Source organism: Triturus cristatus, chromosome 8, assembly GCF_964204655.1.
Source record: "Triturus cristatus chromosome 8, aTriCri1.1, whole genome shotgun sequence".
NCBI classification, from domain to species: domain Eukaryota; kingdom Metazoa; phylum Chordata; class Amphibia; order Caudata; family Salamandridae; genus Triturus; species Triturus cristatus.
The window spans coordinates 834,375,367-834,396,221 of NC_140591.1; the positions used below are offsets into that span (position 1 = coordinate 834,375,367).

Below are 20,855 nucleotides of genomic sequence, written 5' to 3' on the forward strand. Positions count from 1 at the left end.
GATCAGGTTGATATGTTCATTTCCTCCCAGTGTAATGTGCAAAATCTGGTAAAAGGTAGAATTAGAAAAAAAGGAGATCTTAGTTTCCTTAAAACAGTTTGAGACATAAATACAAAGGCCTCCTTTATTTCTCCCTCTCAGAGTGTGTACCGCTGGTGTGTGGTAAGTGCGGTAGCCGTTCATATGAGTAGGCTCGACCGTCCAACATTCCTGAAGGCAGACAATCGAAAACTGTTTAATAAAGGAAGCACAGTTTATGTCGGCTAACCTGGAGTTCAACCCTGCAACATTCCAGGATAAAAATCTGACTGAATGGCATGTGTCGCCCTCTGGAGATGAAATCACTATGGGAGTTTCGCCAGGAGCACCAGGTTTGGTGGATTCGCTACTCGACAGTAGAAGATGGTCCGTTTTCTCATTATCCTCCATGTTAATAGGGGAAGATCCTACGTTGTTCTTTAAGGAAATTGGCCGTTTTGCAGGCCATCGGTTAGTCGCAGGGGTTGATTTATCACCCACTGTGGCTTCCCCCCCAGGATCAACAGCATTAAAATTTAGAGGTAGTCAATCGACCATGTCCAGACAGCTATACTTATTAGACAGTGGGAAGGTTTCCAGCCAACCTTGTCTATGTATAGGCAGCATGCCTCTTGCCTGGTTTGTATGTGTGTTTGCTCTCCCTACTAATTCCCACTGGTTATTTACTAGATGATGAGGATAAAAATAGTCGAGAGGTAGTGGCGTGATGTTTGTGTTAGGGTCAAAAGATTGTGCGTGCTGGATATATTTTACAGCCTGAGTGTCCCTAAAATTAACAATTATGCAGTCCCCCGGTATGTCTTTACTCCTTCTACCCACCCAACTGACTCTCCGAACAAACAAGATTTTGGTGTGAATGTTAGGAGGGAGGGGTCGGTTGAAATTAAGCCAATGGATAATCTTGTTCCTGAGTTCCAGATAAGACTCGTTGGTTTTTCCCTGCAAAGCAGGTACTCCCGCCAGTATAATGACGTAGGGTGATGATTCTGGGGGAAGGTCTAAGGTGGGTAATTTAGGAACAGCATCTTGGACGGGAGCAGGTCTATTTGCTGCCTCATGACTATCTTGTGGAGTGAAATTGTTGGTTTTATTATTGACTTCCGATGGGTTCTGCTGGAACTTTACTCCTGCGTGAAGATTTTGGAGGCCACTTCTGGACGTGGTTTTTTCAGTACAGGCTGTGTTTGCACGATTGTCCCCTGTAGGGACCAGGTGCTTGTCTATTAACGGCAAGGCCATAGGGGGAGGGGTTTTCTCTTTTGGGTTACTGGCAGATTTGACGGGAAGGGGGTGTTCTTGGGGCTCTCTGAGAAGGTCTGTCCTCAAAGATTTATTAATTTCTAAACTAGCAGAGGCAGTCTTTTCTAATTTCTGTAGACGCTCCTCAATTTTGGAGAGTCTGTCCAGTATTAAACGGGTAGAGTTTTCAAACACCTCTATTATTTTAGCCTGAAACCCGACATCTAGTTGCCTGGCCTGATCTAAGGTGACTTCATTCAGAGGGTGTTCAGCAGCGCCCATGGTAAATTTAGAGGCAGATGTTTTGTTTTTATTTTTTGACCCTCTTATTTGTCTCCCCCCTTTTATTTGCGGAGCAGCCTTGGTTTTCGGTTTTGCTCCTAAATTTGAGGGCGAGGAGGAGGAAAGTGAAGTAGCCTCAGTTATTGCATGCAGTTGTGCGCGAGTAGAAACACCTTCAGTTAGATTTTTAGCGGCCGGTGCCGTAGTAGTTATAGGTGTAGTTGTCCTATTAGAATCTCCGCGCCTATTACTGTTACTGCCAACAGTTAATTCCATACTGAGGTCTGCACTATCATTGTCACTGGGCAAACATTCAGGTGGTATGGGGTTAGTAGTAGTTACCCCTGGTGTGGCAGATGAGGCGATTTTCCCTAGAGATGAACGTTTAGTTGTAAAGGGGTCAAACGATAGACGACGCTCGGTAAGGTCTATCTCTCGCTCTAGGATGGTTGCAGCTCTAACAATAAAGTTGTCCAAAGTCCCTGCCATGGATGTGCTAGCGGCGGGAATTTTATTTTTGGACATTGTTCCCGCCAAAGAGGATGAGGAGGACTCAATCTCATACACTTACTGAAATATAAGGGGGGGTGGCCCAGCCCAGTGTCTCCAGTCTCGAACGGCCTCAAACGGCCCTGTCTTTGCCCAGTCTTAGCCCGGGCTGCGTCCCGCGCTGCGGGAGTTCGATGTCGTTATCAAGCCTCAGGAGGGCGGGGGGGCGGGGCAGCAGGGAGAGCGGACCGGAAGCTCGATGACGGTCTAGCAGGGACTTCTGGGAAATGAAGTCCCCGCACGCTCGCAGCCCCGCTGCAGCCACACGCCAGCCGCCGGTTTCCCTCCTCCGGACTCCTCCCAATCGTGGACTGTGATCCGCTCCTCGAAAACGGGCGAAGGGGCACCCGCGAAGCGGGTGCGCCGAGTGGTTGTGTGGCGTCAAGTAGGAGACAGGTAAGCTCCTCCGTTAATATCCCTTGTGCAAAGCCAGCAAGATGTCCCGCTTAACTCGTGGCAAAGAGGTGGTTTTAAGGCTCAGGAGGGCGGGGGGGCGGGGCAGCAGGGAGAGCGGACCGGAAGCTCGATGACGGTCTAGCAGGGACTTCTGGGAAATGAAGTCCCCGCACGCTCGCAGCCCCGCTGCAGCCACACGCCAGCCGCCGGTTTCCCTCCTCCGGACTCCTCCCAATCGTGGACTGTGATCCGCTCCTCGAAAACGGGCGAAGGGGCACCCGCGAAGCGGGTGCGCCGAGTGGTTGTGTGGCGTCAAGTAGGAGACAGGTAAGCTCCTCCGTTAATATCCCTTGTGCAAAGCCAGCAAGATGTCCCGCTTAACTCGTGGCAAAGAGGTGGTTTTAAGGCTCAGGAGGGCGGGGGGGCGGGGCAGCAGGGAGAGCGGACCGGAAGCTCGATGACGGTCTAGCAGGGACTTCTGGGAAATGAAGTCCCCGCACGCTCGCAGCCCCGCTGCAGCCACACGCCAGCCGCCGGTTTCCCTCCTCCGGACTCCTCCCAATCGTGGACTGTGATCCGCTCCTCGAAAACGGGCGAAGGGGCACCCGCGAAGCGGGTGCGCCGAGTGGTTGTGTGGCGTCAAGTAGGAGACAGGTAAGCTCCTCCGTTAATATCCCTTGTGCAAAGCCAGCAAGATGTCCCGCTTAACTCGTGGCAAAGAGGTGGTTTTAAGGCTCAGGAGGGCGGGGGGGCGGGGCAGCAGGGAGAGCGGACCGGAAGCTCGATGACGGTCTAGCAGGGACTTCTGGGAAATGAAGTCCCCGCACGCTCGCAGCCCCGCTGCAGCCACACGCCAGCCGCCGGTTTCCCTCCTCCGGACTCCTCCCAATCGTGGACTGTGATCCGCTCCTCGAAAACGGGCGAAGGGGCACCCGCGAAGCGGGTGCGCCGAGTGGTTGTGTGGCGTCAAGTAGGAGACAGGTAAGCTCCTCCGTTAATATCCCTTGTGCAAAGCCAGCAAGATGTCCCGCTTAACTCGTGGCAAAGAGGTGGTTTTAAGGCTCAGGAGGGCGGGGGGGCGGGGCAGCAGGGAGAGCGGACCGGAAGCTCGATGACGGTCTAGCAGGGACTTCTGGGAAATGAAGTCCCCGCACGCTCGCAGCCCCGCTGCAGCCACACGCCAGCCGCCGGTTTCCCTCCTCCGGACTCCTCCCAATCGTGGACTGTGATCCGCTCCTCGAAAACGGGCGAAGGGGCACCCGCGAAGCGGGTGCGCCGAGTGGTTGTGTGGCGTCAAGTAGGAGACAGGTAAGCTCCTCCGTTAATATCCCTTGTGCAAAGCCAGCAAGATGCAGGTACTCATTCCCTGACAATACCGTCCCATGGTTTCCTTATGATGAACTGCTTTAAGTTTGAAAACCCCAGGAGGTAGACCGGCATCTGATTATTTTTCACTGCCAGTTGATGCCAGTGGTCTGTTACTAATTCACTATATCAGCAATTTTCTTGTTATAATACAGTCATATCACTTGGAATTCTATTTGTATTTAATTTTTAGGGTAGTAGCTCCATTTCCAAAACAGTTGGGTAAGCCTTTTTAGTTGCACTGTTGTCCTTTTTGAGAGAAAAGAGTAAATTTAACTTAAGCATGGTGTAGAATTTGCCGAAATTGGTGTGGATAAATTCAGCAGCTTGTAAGATAATGTTCAGTGAGCTAAAGAAGGATGGATTCTTCTCTCCACCTAGGAAGTCCCATCTAATGCCTTAGTGTTGGCCTGCTTTTCTAATGTGCAGCACTTAGGCCTCAATTATAAGTCAGGTGTATAGATGTGTGGAGGCTCCGGGTGGCCGGAATTCCCATTACCACTTGGTGTCTCTGTACATGTCTCTGTACATGTATCTGCTTATTAGGCGGTAAACTCTAATTCATTGCGGAATGACTATGCAGAACTATTTCATTGGACAGAATCTACCACAAAATTCCTACTTCTGTGAGGTTAACACAGATATTTCATACCTCCTCTGACCAGGAGGTGAGTGTCTGTGAGGCAGTTGTGTGGGGTGGGATAGTGAGCTGAGTGCACGGGTGGAGGGTGTTAGTGAGGGAAAGAAAGGTTGCTAGCTGGTAGAGGTGGGCACTACTTAATATATGCGATTTGACCAGCCATTGTTTCCAGCCAGTAAAATCTGGTCCTGATTTATTAGAAACCTTTACCATAAACCAATAACTAGGATGAATTCAGAAGCCTTATCGGTATCAAAGTAAGGTAGGATTAGGCAAGAAAAATGCTCTGGTACTCAAAGGTATACAGTTTGGTCTGTAAAAAAAGGGAAAGTAACTAAGATGTCTAGGGAAAGGGCACCGCTCATTCTAGTGATCATTTTCAGAGTGTATACAGAACATGGAAATGGTCAATTGTTTGTTGGGGAGGTGTTAAAATGTAATCCAGGAATTGTGCTCTTCCTGTTTAGGTTTCCTGTATCATCATATCATCCATCATTTAATTAGTATTTCATCCCTTTGCCCGACCAACTCCTTATCTTCAAGGCAAGCAACCACCTTTGACCCAAATTTAGGTAACACAAAGTTTATTCTTGAACAGCTAGTCGTTTCTCAGGAAGTAGCATTCAGAAAGCCAGACGCCCCTCCGTAACTTTCACTTATTCTCGCCTTGGGAGTTCATTGTGATGTGGTATTATTTATGACACTCCATCCTTTATAGTGTGATCCATTCAGATGCGTCAGATTCTGGAGGGATGAATTTCTAAGTAAGAGCACAACTAGTAGCTACTTAACATCTGATGAGCCTCATCATTTTATCGCTTATGTAGAGTTCCTAGTTTTATAGCTGTTGCAATATTGAGAACCTGATGAACCAGTGAAGTATTTCACTGTTCTGTGTTCAGGCCTGTACTCTGTTTCTGATAGACTTTTTGCTGCAGATTCCTCACCTTTTGAATATTACCCAGGTATCAGACTGGATCCGGAATCTTTTCAGTAGTAACTCTGCATGCCAGGAGGTGGTGGCTTTGCAGCTTCACACTTACGCCATTCCAGAAATGACATTCAGGGCCTATATAGGCGCCACTCCGGCACTCTGACGTCAATTCATTTATTTCCATGCCTCGAGACTCTGATCCGGAGCTTCCTCTCATCTCTCAGAGACATTAATCTTGATTTGTCTCTAAAATTCTACAGTTTGCACAGGATGCCACCCTGTAAAATGACAGGTTTTAAGTGCTGTAGGGAGTGTCTCTAACAAAGATCTGTGGTAAATCCCATCGGGTGTGCCTGGGGTAGAGCCATGACTCCAAGGCCTGCAGAGACTGTGCATCAGATGAACTTGAAGGCATATGGGGAGGTGAGGCATAACTCTGCTGCTAAGCTCCTTGTTCAAACTTCTGTCTCAGTCCCGTCCTCAAGAGTGGTTGGAGCCACTCCCGAGGTTGGTATACATCACACTCCAAGTCCTTAGGTAAGTGTAAATAAACACAAGAGGTAGACGCGGGAACCCGCTCCCTCACAACACACTCTTTTGTCTGAACAGGCACGGGGTGGCGCCACCCTTCTAGATCTCACTCTGGAAGTCAGACAGCTTCAGAGCCGATTCTGCAGTTGTTTCCTACACAACCAGAGTTTCTTGGGCCTTCAGCCATGCTGCGTCAGATCAAAAAGTTCCACCCAGCCATGTGTCTGCTCTTTGGATCTCTGCCAACTCTCTCTGGTGCGCCTTTGGGCCCCAAGGAACTGAGGGACCTTCCACCTGGGATACAGCTGTCTTGTTCACCCTCAGTGCCACCCGGACACTCTTAGTTTGCCTTCGGCTCTAATTCCGACTCCGCTGCCCGCCCATTACAAACATCAGACTTGGGCACATCAACGCTAATGCTGACTCTCCCTCCTGAAGATGTGGTCCGATTTGTTCTTTTCCACACATTTCAGCCAGGTACTTTCCGGCTTCCTCAGGACCAAATGCAAACTGTGAATCCTTTATCTTGCACTTTTTCTATGAATAAAGCAGGATAATAATCCACATGTGTAAAGCGCGAACAATCGCCCGTAAGGGTCTCTAGGCGCTGGGGGCCGTTGGGAAGATTAAGTAAGCTATTGCCCAGAGTCACATGGTGCTGGGCTAATCTGCCGCCGGCGCCGGGGATCGAACCGTGATCCCCAGATGCTGGAGTCAGTCGCCCTGGCCACGGCGGCACACCTCTTCACCGATGACTCCAGTATATGTTCCCAAGGCGTCTTGGGAATACAGCTTCACTGTGCACAGTTGAATCCTATAGTTGTTCGCTTGATAAGATCGTGCACAACGACCATGTAAGAGGTGGTATTTGCATATGGGCTGGCGTTCGTCTCACAATGGTGTAAAGGTGCATGGTGTAACCATGGGCCCGGGAGTACGGCGAATCAAAAAATGGTGTTTGCCATCTATATGGCATGCCGTATATACTGGAGTCACTCTGCTTTATTCATAGAAAAATTCTAAGATAAAGAATTCACAGTCCTTACGTGGTTCTGAGGAGGCCAGAAAGTAACTCTCCGAACACGTCAACTTTCATCTAAAAAAGGGGCCACCACAAGTAGAGAAACATAATCGAGACAAGGATCACCAGCTTAATCACATTCAGTGTGGGACTTTTGGATATTAGGGAATTGGTTTATTGGTTCTTTGCAGGGGGCTAACTTGTAGATGGACCCACAGCAGAAAATGAAAATTTGGGACGCTTGATCTTGTGAAATTGATGGGTATATATAAGGAAGGTGTATGACATTTACGTTAAGTATGGAATGTTCATCAAAGGAATTATTAATTGAGAATTTGGAATTACTAAAATGATGAAACACAAGTGTTGAAAACGTTATGAAACTCCAAATATAATTGAGGTATTGCTGATATAGAAAAAAAATGTTTAATGTATCCCTCATAGGTCAGTTTGTTTTTTGTCTTTGTAGATTGCCCCTTCAGGCCAAGTTGTCTGACATTCTGCTATTTGTTGTGTCTCTTGCCTGACAAGGCTTTGCTTTTGGCACAGTTGAGAGTTATCTTTCGGCCATCTTAAGGTGCCATATCAGCCCCTGTTGTTTAAGTCACTGGTGGTGATGTGATATTTGAAAGAGCTACAACACATCTTTCCCCCTTCTCCTTTTGTCATGCTCCAGTGGGACCTGAATCTGGTCCTGACTTATCTGATGTGCACTCCGTATGACCCGCTTCACAGCTGTCCTTTACAGCTTCTTACTATCAAGACTGTTCCTTATTGCCATCTCGGCACAGCACATGAATGAGCTTCAGGCTCTGTGTATCAATCCACCATACATTTCTATCTTTCCCGACAAACTGATTCTGTGACTCAGTTGTGACTCTAATCCACGTTGGCCAAACCATCACTCTGCCGGCATTCTATACTCCACGTCACCCCTCTAAGAAGAGACTTCATCGCTTGGCTCACAAGAGAGTGCTGAGCTTCAACGTAGACCGTACCAAAGAATACCAAGTAGACGCTCAGCTCTTTGTGGGGTTTTCTGGTGCGAAAAAGGCAAGGCAGTGCAGAAGAGAACCATCTCTTGCTGGATCATGCTTTATGTTAAGATCTGCTACGTGCTGGTGAAGAAGCTTCCTTCAGAAGGACTGTGCACTCATTCTGCCAGGGCCAAAGCTGCCACTACTGTGTTGGCACACTAAGTCCCTGTACTAGACATTTGTCAGGCTGCTGCTTGGTCGTCCCTCCATACGTTTATGAAGCATTATTGCCAGGACAGTCCGTTTCGCCAAAAGGGGCCTTTTACTAGCTTGGTCCTGCTGGACTTTCTGGTTTGAGCCCATCCACAGACCCACCTCCAGAGAGTGATTGCTTTGGTATCTATTCATAAAATGAGGAATCGTGAGGTCCCTCTCAGAAAATCAAGTTACTTATCTTCAGTATGCTCTTTCTGATACAGATTCTAGCCAGAGATTCCTCACTGACCCTCTCATCCTCCTTGTTCTGTAGTCTGAACTCCACCCTTTAATAAGATCCAATGTCTAGGAATCTGCACACTGTCTATCAATTTGCCTTTGGGGCTCAGTAGCTGGGGGGCACAGACCGTCTCGAAAGCAGTTGGAGTCAGTGTGGAGCCACAAGGCACCACCTTCCATCTCACAGAGGTACTACTGAAAAGTTTCAGGATCCAGAATGGTGCCTGGAGAATATTCAGAAGGTAAGCAATATGCCGCTAGTTAGTCCTTATCAGCAAGAGGGTTACCGAAGGTAAGTAACAGTGGTTCTGTCATGTTTTCTGCCAGTGAAAGCCCTATTATTGTTGGCAAACGCGTCGGAAATAATAATTTGATGGATATGCTGGATCACATACTCTTTCTCAATTGATCTTTTGCTCGACGGAACGGTGATGTACTCTGGAGCCTTAATTGTGACTTTTAACTCCCGACCTTAACTTTTTTTTCATGCAGATCGGGACATAATCTTCTTTTTAGATGCTATATATCTTGAGGATATTTCACTTTAACACTTGGATATCCAGCATGTGCCCAGATTCCAGCGCAGCGTGTAGCAGATTTTTGATCCTGTGATTTATTATTTGTGACTTGGTCTGGATTGGCAAGGTCCAAAGCTGACACTGGCCCCTGAAATAGATGCATCGAGCTGAAGATTGTTCTAGCATGTCGGAGATCCAGGCATGTTGATCTAATGCAGGCCTCCATAGGAGTGTTTGTAGCATCCCTGTGTCAAGCGGGCTATGCAGCAACTTGGTGTCACACCAATGTTTTTTATGGTATTCCAGACTAAGTTTAGAAGTTTCCACTATGAAACTTCTTGATTGTGCCGTTTTGGGGGATTGGGTGTAGAAGATTTGTTTGTGGTGTATCAGTCAATAATAGGTAAACAGAGAGAGAACACGGGCGATGCACTGAAGCCAGCAATGACCATTGACCTCTTGTTAAGCTGGCTTTGCATCCCCAAGCCGTGTGGTTATGTGAGAGGGAAGCTCTAGGTCTATTTCTGCCGCAAAGCATATTACCATAGTGCGGTGCGGCTTATGGTGATTGTAGCCTTTGGGGTCTTGGGGCAGTGTTTCATAGAGACATCCCTTCTCAAATCGGTGTACGTTGTCGGGGACGTTTCGTCAAGTCTGTGAAGTAGACAAGTGGTTATGCTCTTACCTGAAGACACTCTTTTATTTTAGATTACTGGGAACAAAATGACGTCGCTGAACCTGGCCACGATATTTGGACCGAACCTGTTGCATAAACAGAAGTCTTCAGATAAGGAGTTCTCTGTCCAGAGCACGGCCCGGGCTGAGGAGAGCACGATCATCATAGCCGTGGTGCAAAAGATGATCGAGAACTACGAATCGCTATTCACGGTAGGTGCACCTTTCACTAGAATAATTGTATATAGTCGTTCTTGCACATTTTCTAAAGTGTTATAGTTTTAAGGACGTTCGTTTTGTCTTCCTTAAATAGTGGATGCTTGTGAGGGGTGTTTATTTAGCAATAATAATTCAGTACAAATTTTGATAATAGTATCGTAGACATTTCAATGGATTTAAATAAATGTAGTACATGCCCCAGACTCATTATAGATACGATTGAAGGATGAATACTTAGGTAACCTGACGAGCTTATTTTGAACTTTTAAATCTGCATTTGAAACGGATCTGGGGGGTAAACAAGAGATGACTTTCTGGTAGTAGGTGTGCAAGATATATACAGGCACACAAAAAATCACATACACTCGCCCGACTTCCTGTTCCCCCTTCCCAGGCTCCTATGGATGGACAGCGTGCGTCTGTGTCAGGGGTGTAGCTATGAGCAGGCACCTTCTGCCATTTCTGCAGCGTGGACAGCACTCCTGGCATGAAGGAGCTGAACTCCGACTGGAGCTTAGCTGCTAAGAAGAGCTGCTGTGAATTTCGGTGGGGCTGTAATCCTTCAGCAGTCGTTGCTGCACATTCTTGTCCCTTGCCTCCTACAATCCTTTCATGTCTTCTGCCACCCAGCAGACCCTGACTTGACCCATTTCGTCCTGGTCTGCCAGGGTGAATCTGCTCACGTCTACCCTGGTTCTGCACTCGGTGCTTGTCTCTTGCACCCTGGGGGAAGGCTTAGTGCCACACTAACTCGCTTGGTTTCACGGGTTAGGAGCCAACTAACCCTTGGTGGTGCTTATGTGACTAGAGAATGTACGGTAGAGCCACCATTAGGGTTTCTAGTTTGCAATAAAGTATGTCAGTGTCTATACGTATGTGAATTGGGTGCTTATGTGTTTGTATAAGTATTTCTGTCCACAGTCTTTGCATGTGTGTGATGCATGATGCAAGTTTCCTCACAGGCCTCTAAGATTTGCATTACTGGCATCTGAGGGCATAATGGTTGCATGCCTTTGCATATTGTGGACATTTTGGCCATACTGTGCTCTTTTGGCATTGGGACTGCTACCTCAAACATAGTTGGTGGCACATGTACGTTGTGGGCATCCTTAGAATACTGATGTCCGCCTGCTGGCCATCCCTGACCTATTGGTGGCCTTGGCATACTTTGGCAATCCTAGGTTAGCAGTGGTTTTCCCTGGCATAATTGTGCCATCCCAGGCATGGTGGTCACGGTCCTCGGCACAGTAGTAGCTGTGGCATAATGATGGCCACCCCTGCCATATTATGATCCTCCTTGGCTTCTGATTTGCACCGCTGGCATCCCTTCACCTACTGCAGGTTGTCGTGGCATGCAACAGTGACACATGGGTTGGTGACACGGAATTTGCCTCTCAAAGAGGTGTTTGTGATTAATGAAAAAGATGATCAGCACTCAACGTGTATTTGATTCACTACACAAAACTTGCAATCAGAGTGCATTTTCATATCCTTATCCTTTATTTGTCTCTCCTTTTTTAAAAAAAAAATCCCATGTAGCCAACGCGTTTCGTCCCTACACAGAGGCTTCTTCAGTGTTTAAAGTGTAGTGCAGTTTGGTCAATAATTCCCTGATTTTACCTTATTAAGGTATCAAAGGTACCGAATTCCATCTGTAAATTGCTCCAACCAGATATCACTCCAACCAAATCATGATATTACCCCCTTCTTTTTTAGAAGCAGCATTCTGCCCTCTTTGTCAGATATGGGCACTATAAGTACAAGCCAATGTAGGCATCCAAGTCTGGATTTATTGATGCAGTGCATCATGGAGTATTCCGACACACGTTTAAAAGGATAATTTGATGAAAATTGAAAACGGAGTCTGTGCCATATATGAAAATCCTCTCTGCACATTTTGTATAGTGAATCAAATACTTGTTGAGTGCTGATCATCCTTTTTCATTGTTCTGTGATAATTTATTCTCGTATGGGGAGTTAGGGGACTGGTTCACAGATCGTTCCACCACTCAATCTTACTTACTTTACAAATAGTGAAAGCTGCGATTTATTTGTCTCAGCCTCATCTTTGTAAATCGTTTGAACTACTTGTGATTACTTGAGGAATCAAAACACGCTGCTGTTTAAAGCCAAAGAACATTTACTAAAACTGTAAAAATTATATTTGGAGGAAACAGTATGTGGTAAGCTTTTGATTGGGAAAGTAAGTTTCTTGCCCAAAATTAAAACTGGTGTATGGGAGAAAATGTGTGTATTTCCAGAAAATGTCAAGCTTTTGTATTCAATGAAAAATGTATTTATTTAGCAAAACTTAAAACCTACTATTTGAGGTGAAATTTTATATTTTTTAAGGCAATGGACATCTGACACTAATCGCGAATAAAGATATATTTTCCATAATATATTTTAAATGTATTTAAGGTTTGGTATTCAAATGGAGTAGGCAGCCTTTTTTTGCTGATGTTGTTTTCCTGATGTTCGAGCCATTTACTGCTAATGCTGTTATTCCCGATGCCATGCGAAAGCGTGGTATCTTCATTTTTGGTAGAGCGTGTTATGATCCAATTTATTATCAATTCTGCTGTCTCAGGACTGAGCATGTAAATGGTGTTATGTATACTAGCTTAAGTTCTGTGGTGCCTTTACGGGGAGTAAGTAGCAGCTCTTGTGACTAAATCAGTGAGATCTGTCTAACATGCTGGGCAGTTCTGTGTTTGGCTTAAGAATGTGGGATGTATTTACCTTCTAATTTCCTCGCATGATCAGTTGCTACTAGACCTGCATTCTCATATTTGATAGAGGGTCGAATTGTAAGGTTAAAGAAACAGTAAGGTGTATGTGATATGCCACACACATCAGCAAAAATATAATGTCAAACTGCTTGTCAAACCTATTGGTTTTTGTACAGTTGGTAGGGAAATATTACAGAGACCTACACTGCTTTGCTGCCATGATGTCAAATATTTGTATGGGCATTGGCTTTCTCCCCGATGCCTTCAATTTAGGTTTAAGTTTGTTTTATTGGTACCGTACCTACAGCCGCATGTTTCTGTTCTAAGCTCCTGCCCCTACATCTATTCGCATCTATTGCACCCGCAAAAGAAATCACTCTGTGACTATTCTGATTTAGACATTTAAAAGGCGCTGCACCAAGCCACATTTTCACAGTGAACAAAATTCTTATGTTAGTATCTAGAACAAATTATGAGATATTATCATAGAAATGTGTACATATCCATGTGGGAAATAATTTTGAAATCCGGGGTGCTAAAAATTAATTCTAAACTATACCTCTACTCACAAGTCGAGTGACCTGTATCCAGAGTTTTTTTATTTTTAACATATTTGATAAAATGTCTCATTATGAAGAATTTTTTTTTTTTTAAGTTTATTTCTTTAATCGTTCCAACAAAACGATTTATAGTTTTACAGTCTGTTTCGTGTGATGTTTAAAAATGAAGTCAGATTTGAGTCAAGAGATATATTGATCGCAAATAAGTTGTCGTTTTTTGTCGAAGCTTATCCGTGTGTCTGTTTTGTTTATGCGATGTACATGCTTGTAATTCAGTCATGGCCACTGTGATTACGTGTGGAGAGACGGAAAGCTTGCTACTTCTAAATCCGTAGGAATGTTCTTTAGGAAGGGCTTCAGTTTCTATTTATTCAAAAAAGAATATTCCTTATAAAGTACTCGACGTTAAAAAAAAATGGAAAAACACGTTAAAATATCTGCAACGGACTATTATTCTTTCAAAAACAGCTTGAGAAAGTATTCGGTCTGTTTTCATGTCTCTTTTGATTACATGGACATGTGATTAGTTTACTTTCTTTATATAAATTCATCGCATGGCGCCTACATGCAGGCTCTACGTTGCATTTTTGTTTCACAATTGCCATCTTTCATTTGTCTTGCGAAAACACTATAACATTTTCGTTCTTAATGAAACTAGAGCGTTCCTGAAAAGTAGGCAAGCTTTTGAATTTGAGAATGGGTCACTTTCTTCCAATCCACCCACACGAAATAACCCCTATTGCATTTATCTTTAAGGCAGTTTGGCGGAAAGAGAAGTCTGTCAGCAGTTAACGCGGAAATGCCAACAAGGAATGTCTGTTTTCCCACACTCTTTTAGTGCGTGCCTTTTTGCAAGTCCCATAATGCCGTGTCTTGCGTAAAGCAGTTCCACCCATAAGGGAGCCCTTGCAGCACCATACTTTTCTATGAATTCCTCGTTCAGGAGTATGTGGTGTTGGGCCCTCAGGCCCGCATGTAGCTAAATGAATGACACAGGACACAGGATTACTGGTGCAGTAAACTGGCCACGAGCACGTGCATCCGGGCCTTTTTATTGGCGGGGCCACGTCACTCGTGACACCCGTGATGGATGGGTGTCGGGTGCAGTGTGTCCAGCCCTCAAGGGAGTGGCTGGAAGTGCAACTTCCTGCGGGACACTAGAACGTGTCTCGCAGGACACTACATTCCTCCCCAACTTTATTGAAGGACAAAACAAGGAGTCAAGTCCAACCTGTGGGGAAAAACACAGTTGATGAAATACCACAGGGTCCATCAGCTCCCTCGAGTCAGGTGGCAGGACGACATCAGACGAGGGCTGGTGACCTTGGCTTGCAGCAGAAACTTCTCCGCGGGCACTCGTAATTTAACCTGAGGGACTCAGGGCACGACCGCTGGCTTGGAGACGTCCGCTGCATACCGTCCGTTCGCGGACAATGAAGTGTCTTGCATGGCTTCCTCTTGGCTGACGTCGGTGATGGTCTATGGTGAGATCTAACAGTTCTTTTGGTGGGCTGCGTCATGACAATGGATGGAGTCTAACGTGAGAGTTCACCGAGGTGTTGCTGGACCGACTGTCCCTGTGGAACCACGTGGCTGTGACCGGTACCCTGTTGGTGGGGCAATGTCTCTTCTCGCTCTCCCGCCTGGGGAGGCCCGTCATCGGGGTTGCTGCGGGACTATAGGAAGGCTGCACTGGAGCCGCTGCTTGGGTGCCATCTGGTGGCAGCTGCAGGACCGCCGAGGAGCCGTTGCTTGGTCGCACGCACAACCCTCACGGGTGGATGATTGTTGGTCAAGACTTGCACTCGCTGCCGCGGTTCCGGTGTAGGCCCAGTTCACAGGTGGTTGCTGGTTCCCTTTAGTCGGCTTGTGTGGCAACGGTTTCGGACTCCAGTCCATTGGTACTCGGGAAGTGGTGTTTGACGCATGTGCTGATGACTGGCGTGGTGATGGCTACCAGCTATGTGGTGATCGGAATGACAGGTGTTGGTGACTTTATGGGAGGGTTCGGATGTTAGGATGGACCTGGGCAGCCACGTGCCTCCGCCTTGCTGATGTTGAGTGTCCATGGCGGCTTAACACGTAGAGTGTGTTGATCCTCTCTTGCCTGGCTTGGGGGCCACTGCCGACTCCATCTTGAGGCGGTGTGAGGACGGACACTCAGGGCAGATCTTCACCCATGGCACCTGCGGACAGGAGCAGGGATGCCACTTGACTTGGACAGCCGACGCTTGGGGAGTGGCCGTTCACCTGAAGACGCGTTGTGGAGAGACGCGGTTTGCGACTGCTGTGGCTTACGTTCAGTTCTCTTGTGAGGCTGTGTCCAGGGACGGTTGTCCGCCTTGGTGGCTGTCAGATGTGTCAGGGTGAGTTCTTGGCTTGCTGTGAGTCCCCGGTCTTCTCCTTTTTCCGGTCTATTCAGTCTACCTGTGTCTTCCGGTTTTTCAGGGTGACAGGGCTGTCACTCTTCTTTCTTCGAATGCGTTGCGCTTGGACCTCGAGGCGACGTGACGTCCAGTCGCATGTCGCTGGCGTTGGAGCGCCTGTTGCTGCGGCGGCCGCCACGTGGCGTGTGCAACTCCTCTCTTGCCTGTCGTGGGTCACCGCCGACTCCATCTTGAGGCCGTGCTGAGGAGGACACTGTGTCACGGACACTGTGACGCTTCCGGGCCGCTGCGGGTGCGACTCCTTCCTTGCCTGCCGTGGGTCACCGCCGACTCCATCTTGAGGCTGTGTTGAGGAGGACCCTGTGTTGCTTTCGGCCCTCTGCGGGGCTTCGCTGGTGCAGTGGGGACATGGTCGCTCTCTGTGCTGCGCTCAGCTGTGTTTGTTTGTGGAGATGTCTCGTTCTTGGACGCTGTCTCCTGGCACTTGGGGTGCCTGTGGTGTGGTTGGCGGTTGTGCCTGTTCACCAGAAGGGGCGGGTGACGCGACCTCTTCCCTGGCGGTGGCATTGGGCAGCCACTTGTGGTGCGTGCTCTGCACCAGTTTCTCCTTGCGCTGTCGACAGGGACAGTTCCCTTGAGGGGATGCCGTTTATGGCTGGCCTTCTACTTGTGATGACGGGGCTTGTGTTGCAGCTCCCTCGGTGTCGGTGCTTGAGCTTGGTCGGTGTTGCTTGGGCTGGAGAACCTTCGGTCTTCCTGGGGGCTCTTGGTGATGTGCCACCATTTGTCTTTTTACTTTGAAAGCCTAGGTAGCTCATTGGGGTGGCACGCAACGCACCCCATCTTCCTGTGCTTCTTTTGGAGCTTGCCATCTCACTGGGTTTTGCTGCATCGGGACAGACAGTGTAGGCCTCTCATGTGCTTTCTCTTGCAGGGCAGCTGGGTGCAGGCAGTTCTGGTACTGGCCGTGTTGCATAGGGACAGACAGTGTAGGCCTCTCATGTGCTTTCACTTGCAGGGCAGCTGGGTGCAGGCAGTTCTGGTACTGCCTGTGTTGTGCAGCCTCAGCTTCCCTTGAGCGAGGGCAGTGCAGAGCTGTAGATGTCCCTGCTTTCACCTGTTAATTGAGGTGGGGTTGTATGCTCTCTCCTGTTGGCGCGCCTCATTTCCTCTCCCCGGGCGTTGCGCGCTCAGGCTGTGCTGCTGTGGGCCTTTGGTCACGCCATTCTGACTGGGCTTTACTTGGCGGCGTGGGTTTGGGCCTTTTGCAAGCTCTCTGCGGGGTGAACAGTCTCTCCTTCGTGCTCCTTGTAGCCCCAGGGCTCATGTGGCTGACCTCATTACATAGCTTCCGCTGTAGCTCGTGGGAGGTACTGTGGTAGGGGTCAATAGGTGGAGCTGTCGCGGTGGTTGCTGACACTGCAGGACTCTATACACGACCGTGTGGGATTATAGTGTGGGGACTTCAGTGTGCCTTACTGTTCCCGTTTGGTTTCTTTATTCTGTGTGCAGTGTTGTGTTACTTCATGCACTGACTTACTGCTCAGGCACTTGGCAGCTGTTTTTTTTTTTTGTTTTACTCGGGGCCTGGTTTGCTTTGGCTGGATTGTGGCTGCAACAATCTCCTTGATTTGGCCCAGCTATTCTTTTGAGAGCTGGCTGTGTCTTCCTTCAGTAACAACCGGCCGGGCTCTCAGGTACGTGCTTTATTGTGGAGTACTAGTGATGGCCACTAGGTGGCGGTGCAGCCCTTCTGCTTTACCGGCGTCGGCAGAACTCGTTTTATCTGCGGGCCTTACTGCTCTTTCTCGCAATGTGGGGATGCTGGCCTTGCTGCTGCCCGTACTCGGAGTGATCATTGCAGGTCAGTGCGGCCGGTTCTCACCTTTGGACATGAGCCGTGCAGGGTTGAAGATGCAGGCAGGAGCCCTTCCCGGTGCAGCTCACTTCACTGGCTACTGGGCTGCCACGCTTCTCTCCCTCCATTGCTGACATCGGATGCTGCGCCGACCCCTGGCGTTGGGCCCATCCTTCTGCCGGTCAACAGCCCACGCGCCCACCTTCGTACTGCCCGGATTGTACGATGAAGGTAAGGGGGGTCACTGTAGAGAAGCGCTGGGCAGCTCGCTTTCTCTCTCCTGGTCGCTTGGCGTTGTCGGGGTAACATCAGTGCCGCGTGCTGGCAGTGACGGAGACGCAGCTTCTTGCCAGGGTTCCACCGCAACGCAGATCACACCGGCGCAGGTTTCCTGCCGGTCGATTGCAGCCTCTGCTGTCTCCCTCATTGGTTGTGTGTGTACTTAGCTGGCGGGGAATGTCCTTCTGAGCAAGCAGTGCGTGCAGGAGCTAGGACGCCGCTTCGGGCCAATGCAGTCGGGCGGTTCCTGGACGGTCGCCGGTGTCTTGCCGACAGGGCGGGAGCACGGGGCACTCGCCACCCTCCTTTCGGTGCCAGCCGCCCTCCTTTGTCACGGGCTGTGCTGGCGCCTGCTGTGGGGTAACTCCAGTCAGTGGTTGGAGGGCTGCTCAGCGGGGTCGTCGCAACGCCTCCCTGTTTGTGCTGCAGACACAGGGACAGCCAGCGGCGGATCAATGCCTAACTTAGGGGTGGAATGACCACTCTTGGGCGCTGCGTGGAGTGCGGGGCTCTTTGCTTGCGACGATGAATGCCGGAGCGTGGCGGCGGCCGCACTGCAGGCAAGGTGGGGCACTCACGCTTCTCGTGGCATTCCAATGGCAGCTGCGGGGCGCTCGTCCACTCCTCCACTGTTCGGGGCCGCTGTGAGCGGGAGACAGCCACTCTCCGTGCCTTCCTTCTGAAAGACAGATGGCCGCGTGCTGAGCTCGTCCCTCACCACAGGCACGGGCGGCAGACCCTTTCCTCCTCACAGGGACAAGGAGCCATCATGCAGCAGACACGCGGGGTTAGCTACCCGCCTCGTCGCCAATGTGGTGTTGGGCCCTCAGGCCCGCATGTAGCTAAATGAATGACACAGGACACAGGATTACTGGTGCAGTAAACTGGCCACGAGCACGTGCACCCGGGCCTTTTTATTGGCGGGGCCACGTCACTCGTGACACCCGTGATGGATGGGTGTCGGGTGCAGTGTGTCCAGCCCTCAAGGGAGTGGCTGGAAGTGCAACTTCCTGCGGGACACTAGAACGTGTCTCGCAGGACACTACAGAGTACACAAGGAGGAGTCGTTTTCTCTCACGTAGTCTTCCAAGAGCTGCAAAATGTTGTATAAACATTAAGGAAACCACGCCAAAGAAACCTATTTTAGCAATCAACAAGCTACTGTCCAACCAACCACAGAGGAAAATAACTTTACTTCAGTCACACCAAACAGTAATGTGTTTAAAGTATGAGGGCAAGAGAAACTCAGAACGGGTATTAATGAGACGTGGGAGAACCAGTGATTACTGGCAAATTCTTTTCCCAGTGCTAAGGCAGTAGACACTGCGCCTCCGACCCTTTCTGTAGTGAGAGATACTTCTGATCAGTGAAAGTCATTGTGAGCTGCTGAAAGCTAAGCATCTTGCGCATTGTTACCTGACACCCCGCCGCCCAGCTCCATTGACTTTAAAATTAATGTCTATGGAGCACGATACTGTGATTCGGACAACATACTTTGGCTAGGGGTACTATGACAGGGCTGTCATGTGTGTGGGTGAGAGCGCGGTCTTTGGGGTTGTATAACCATGTGCATGATAGAATGGTATACATGTGTATGGGTGACTGAGAGCCTGTGTCATGTGTACTTGTGGCACAGGGCATATCTTTCGCCAATTGTTATGTTATGTAAATACATTTGTAAAGCACTCGGCTACCCTGAGGTGTCCTGGCACTCGCTCAATTCCGAGAGCAGGCCCTAGATGATAAATAGCCATGTTTTCAGTTCCTTTCTGAAGGTGAGTAGATTGGGGGAAGATCTGATTTGCAAAGGCAGTGAATTCCATGTCTTTGCTCTCCCCATGATGAAGCTTCTGCCTCCCCAGTTAGTTTTCTAGCTTCTGGGAACCATTAAGGTTTAAGCTTCCATGGAACGAAGTGTTCTATTTGGTATGCACCATTTAAGGCTCTGCCTAAGATAAGGGCCAATATTGTGGCGGGCTTTAAAGGATGTACACAAAACTTAAAATTTGATGCGATACCTCACTGGGAGCCTGTGTAGTTTCCTAATTTTGGCTGAGACGAACGTACATTTGGGCAATCCAACTAACAGTCTAGCCACTGTGTTTTGCAAAGTTTGAAGTTTTTTTATGGTGTTGCTGTATATTTATGGTTTAAATCGTTTTTATTGAATTTGTTGCAAGCGATTACATTACACCCACCTACAACCACTGGCCGGCGGGGAACAGTGTAGGCAACATTCAAATTTTAAAAGGAAGGGAAAGTCAAGAAAGAGTGAAGGAAAGCAGAGAAGAAACTGAGGAAAGCAAGAGAGAAAAGAGACAGGAAACCACCCACAGCCCAAAGTATGAACTGATTGGGATCTAGGACGGAATCTCCTCCGGAGGGGACAGCGTGTCTGTGGGGGGAGCAGTGGGAAATCGCAGGACCCTTAAGTACCAAAGCAAGTAAGCTCAACGAACTTGAAGGATAGGTATGCCACAGTGGACCCCCAGGTCTAATCCAATTTAGGCAGCGTGCGATTAATCCCCGCAGTGATCCTTTCCATCCCTACCACTTCCCACAGTCTGTGCAGCCAGTCTAATTTAGTCGGGATGTGCCCCATTTTGCTAGGTTGATGTATATTTAGATAAAGTCCACTCCAGTAATCCAATTTTGACGTAACCAGTGAGGTCACATCTGTTTTTTGCGCCTCAAATGGAATAAATCGAAAAATCCTTTTGATCAAACTTAGAGTAAAAAAGGTAGAAGCAGTAACTGTGTTTACCTGGTCTCCAAAGGAGAGTATGTTGTCCATTTGAACACCCAGGTTTTTGGCTTTCTTCACAGGCACTGACAGAGGGCCAAATCTGGCCACCACGGAGGCGACCAGAAGGAGGTTTTATTTCCGTATGTAGCACCATTGCATGTATAACACAGATATACAACCTTTTTTTTTTTCTTCAAAACTCTTTTTATTGAGTCAGCAGATATAGTAATTGCAAGCATTACAAGGTAGTGAAAACATACAATAGCCAGTATATTGCTTTCTAAGCAGGTGACCATTATATAGCATTTGTAAAACAAGAAGGTAAAGCATTCGGGTCCGTAAACGGCAGCCTCAAACATTCTTAACATCTGTATCGTATACTGCAGAGCAAAACCCTGGTCATGCCCATCAAG

At 48.3% G+C, this 20,855-nt stretch overlaps 1 protein-coding gene across 2 annotated transcripts in view; it reads left to right on the top strand.

Annotated features, from left to right (window-relative positions):
• ARHGAP6 (Rho GTPase activating protein 6) overlaps nt 1-20,855 on the top strand; it is a 1,083,331-nt gene that overhangs the window by 891,168 nt on the left and 171,308 nt on the right. For both annotated transcript variants that reach the window (XM_085622292.1, XM_085622293.1), the window contains exon 9: nt 9,695-9,874. In XM_085622292.1, coding sequence (XP_085478418.1) covers nt 9,695-9,874 — 180 coding nt within the window. The remainder of the gene's footprint in view (nt 1-9,694; nt 9,875-20,855) is intronic.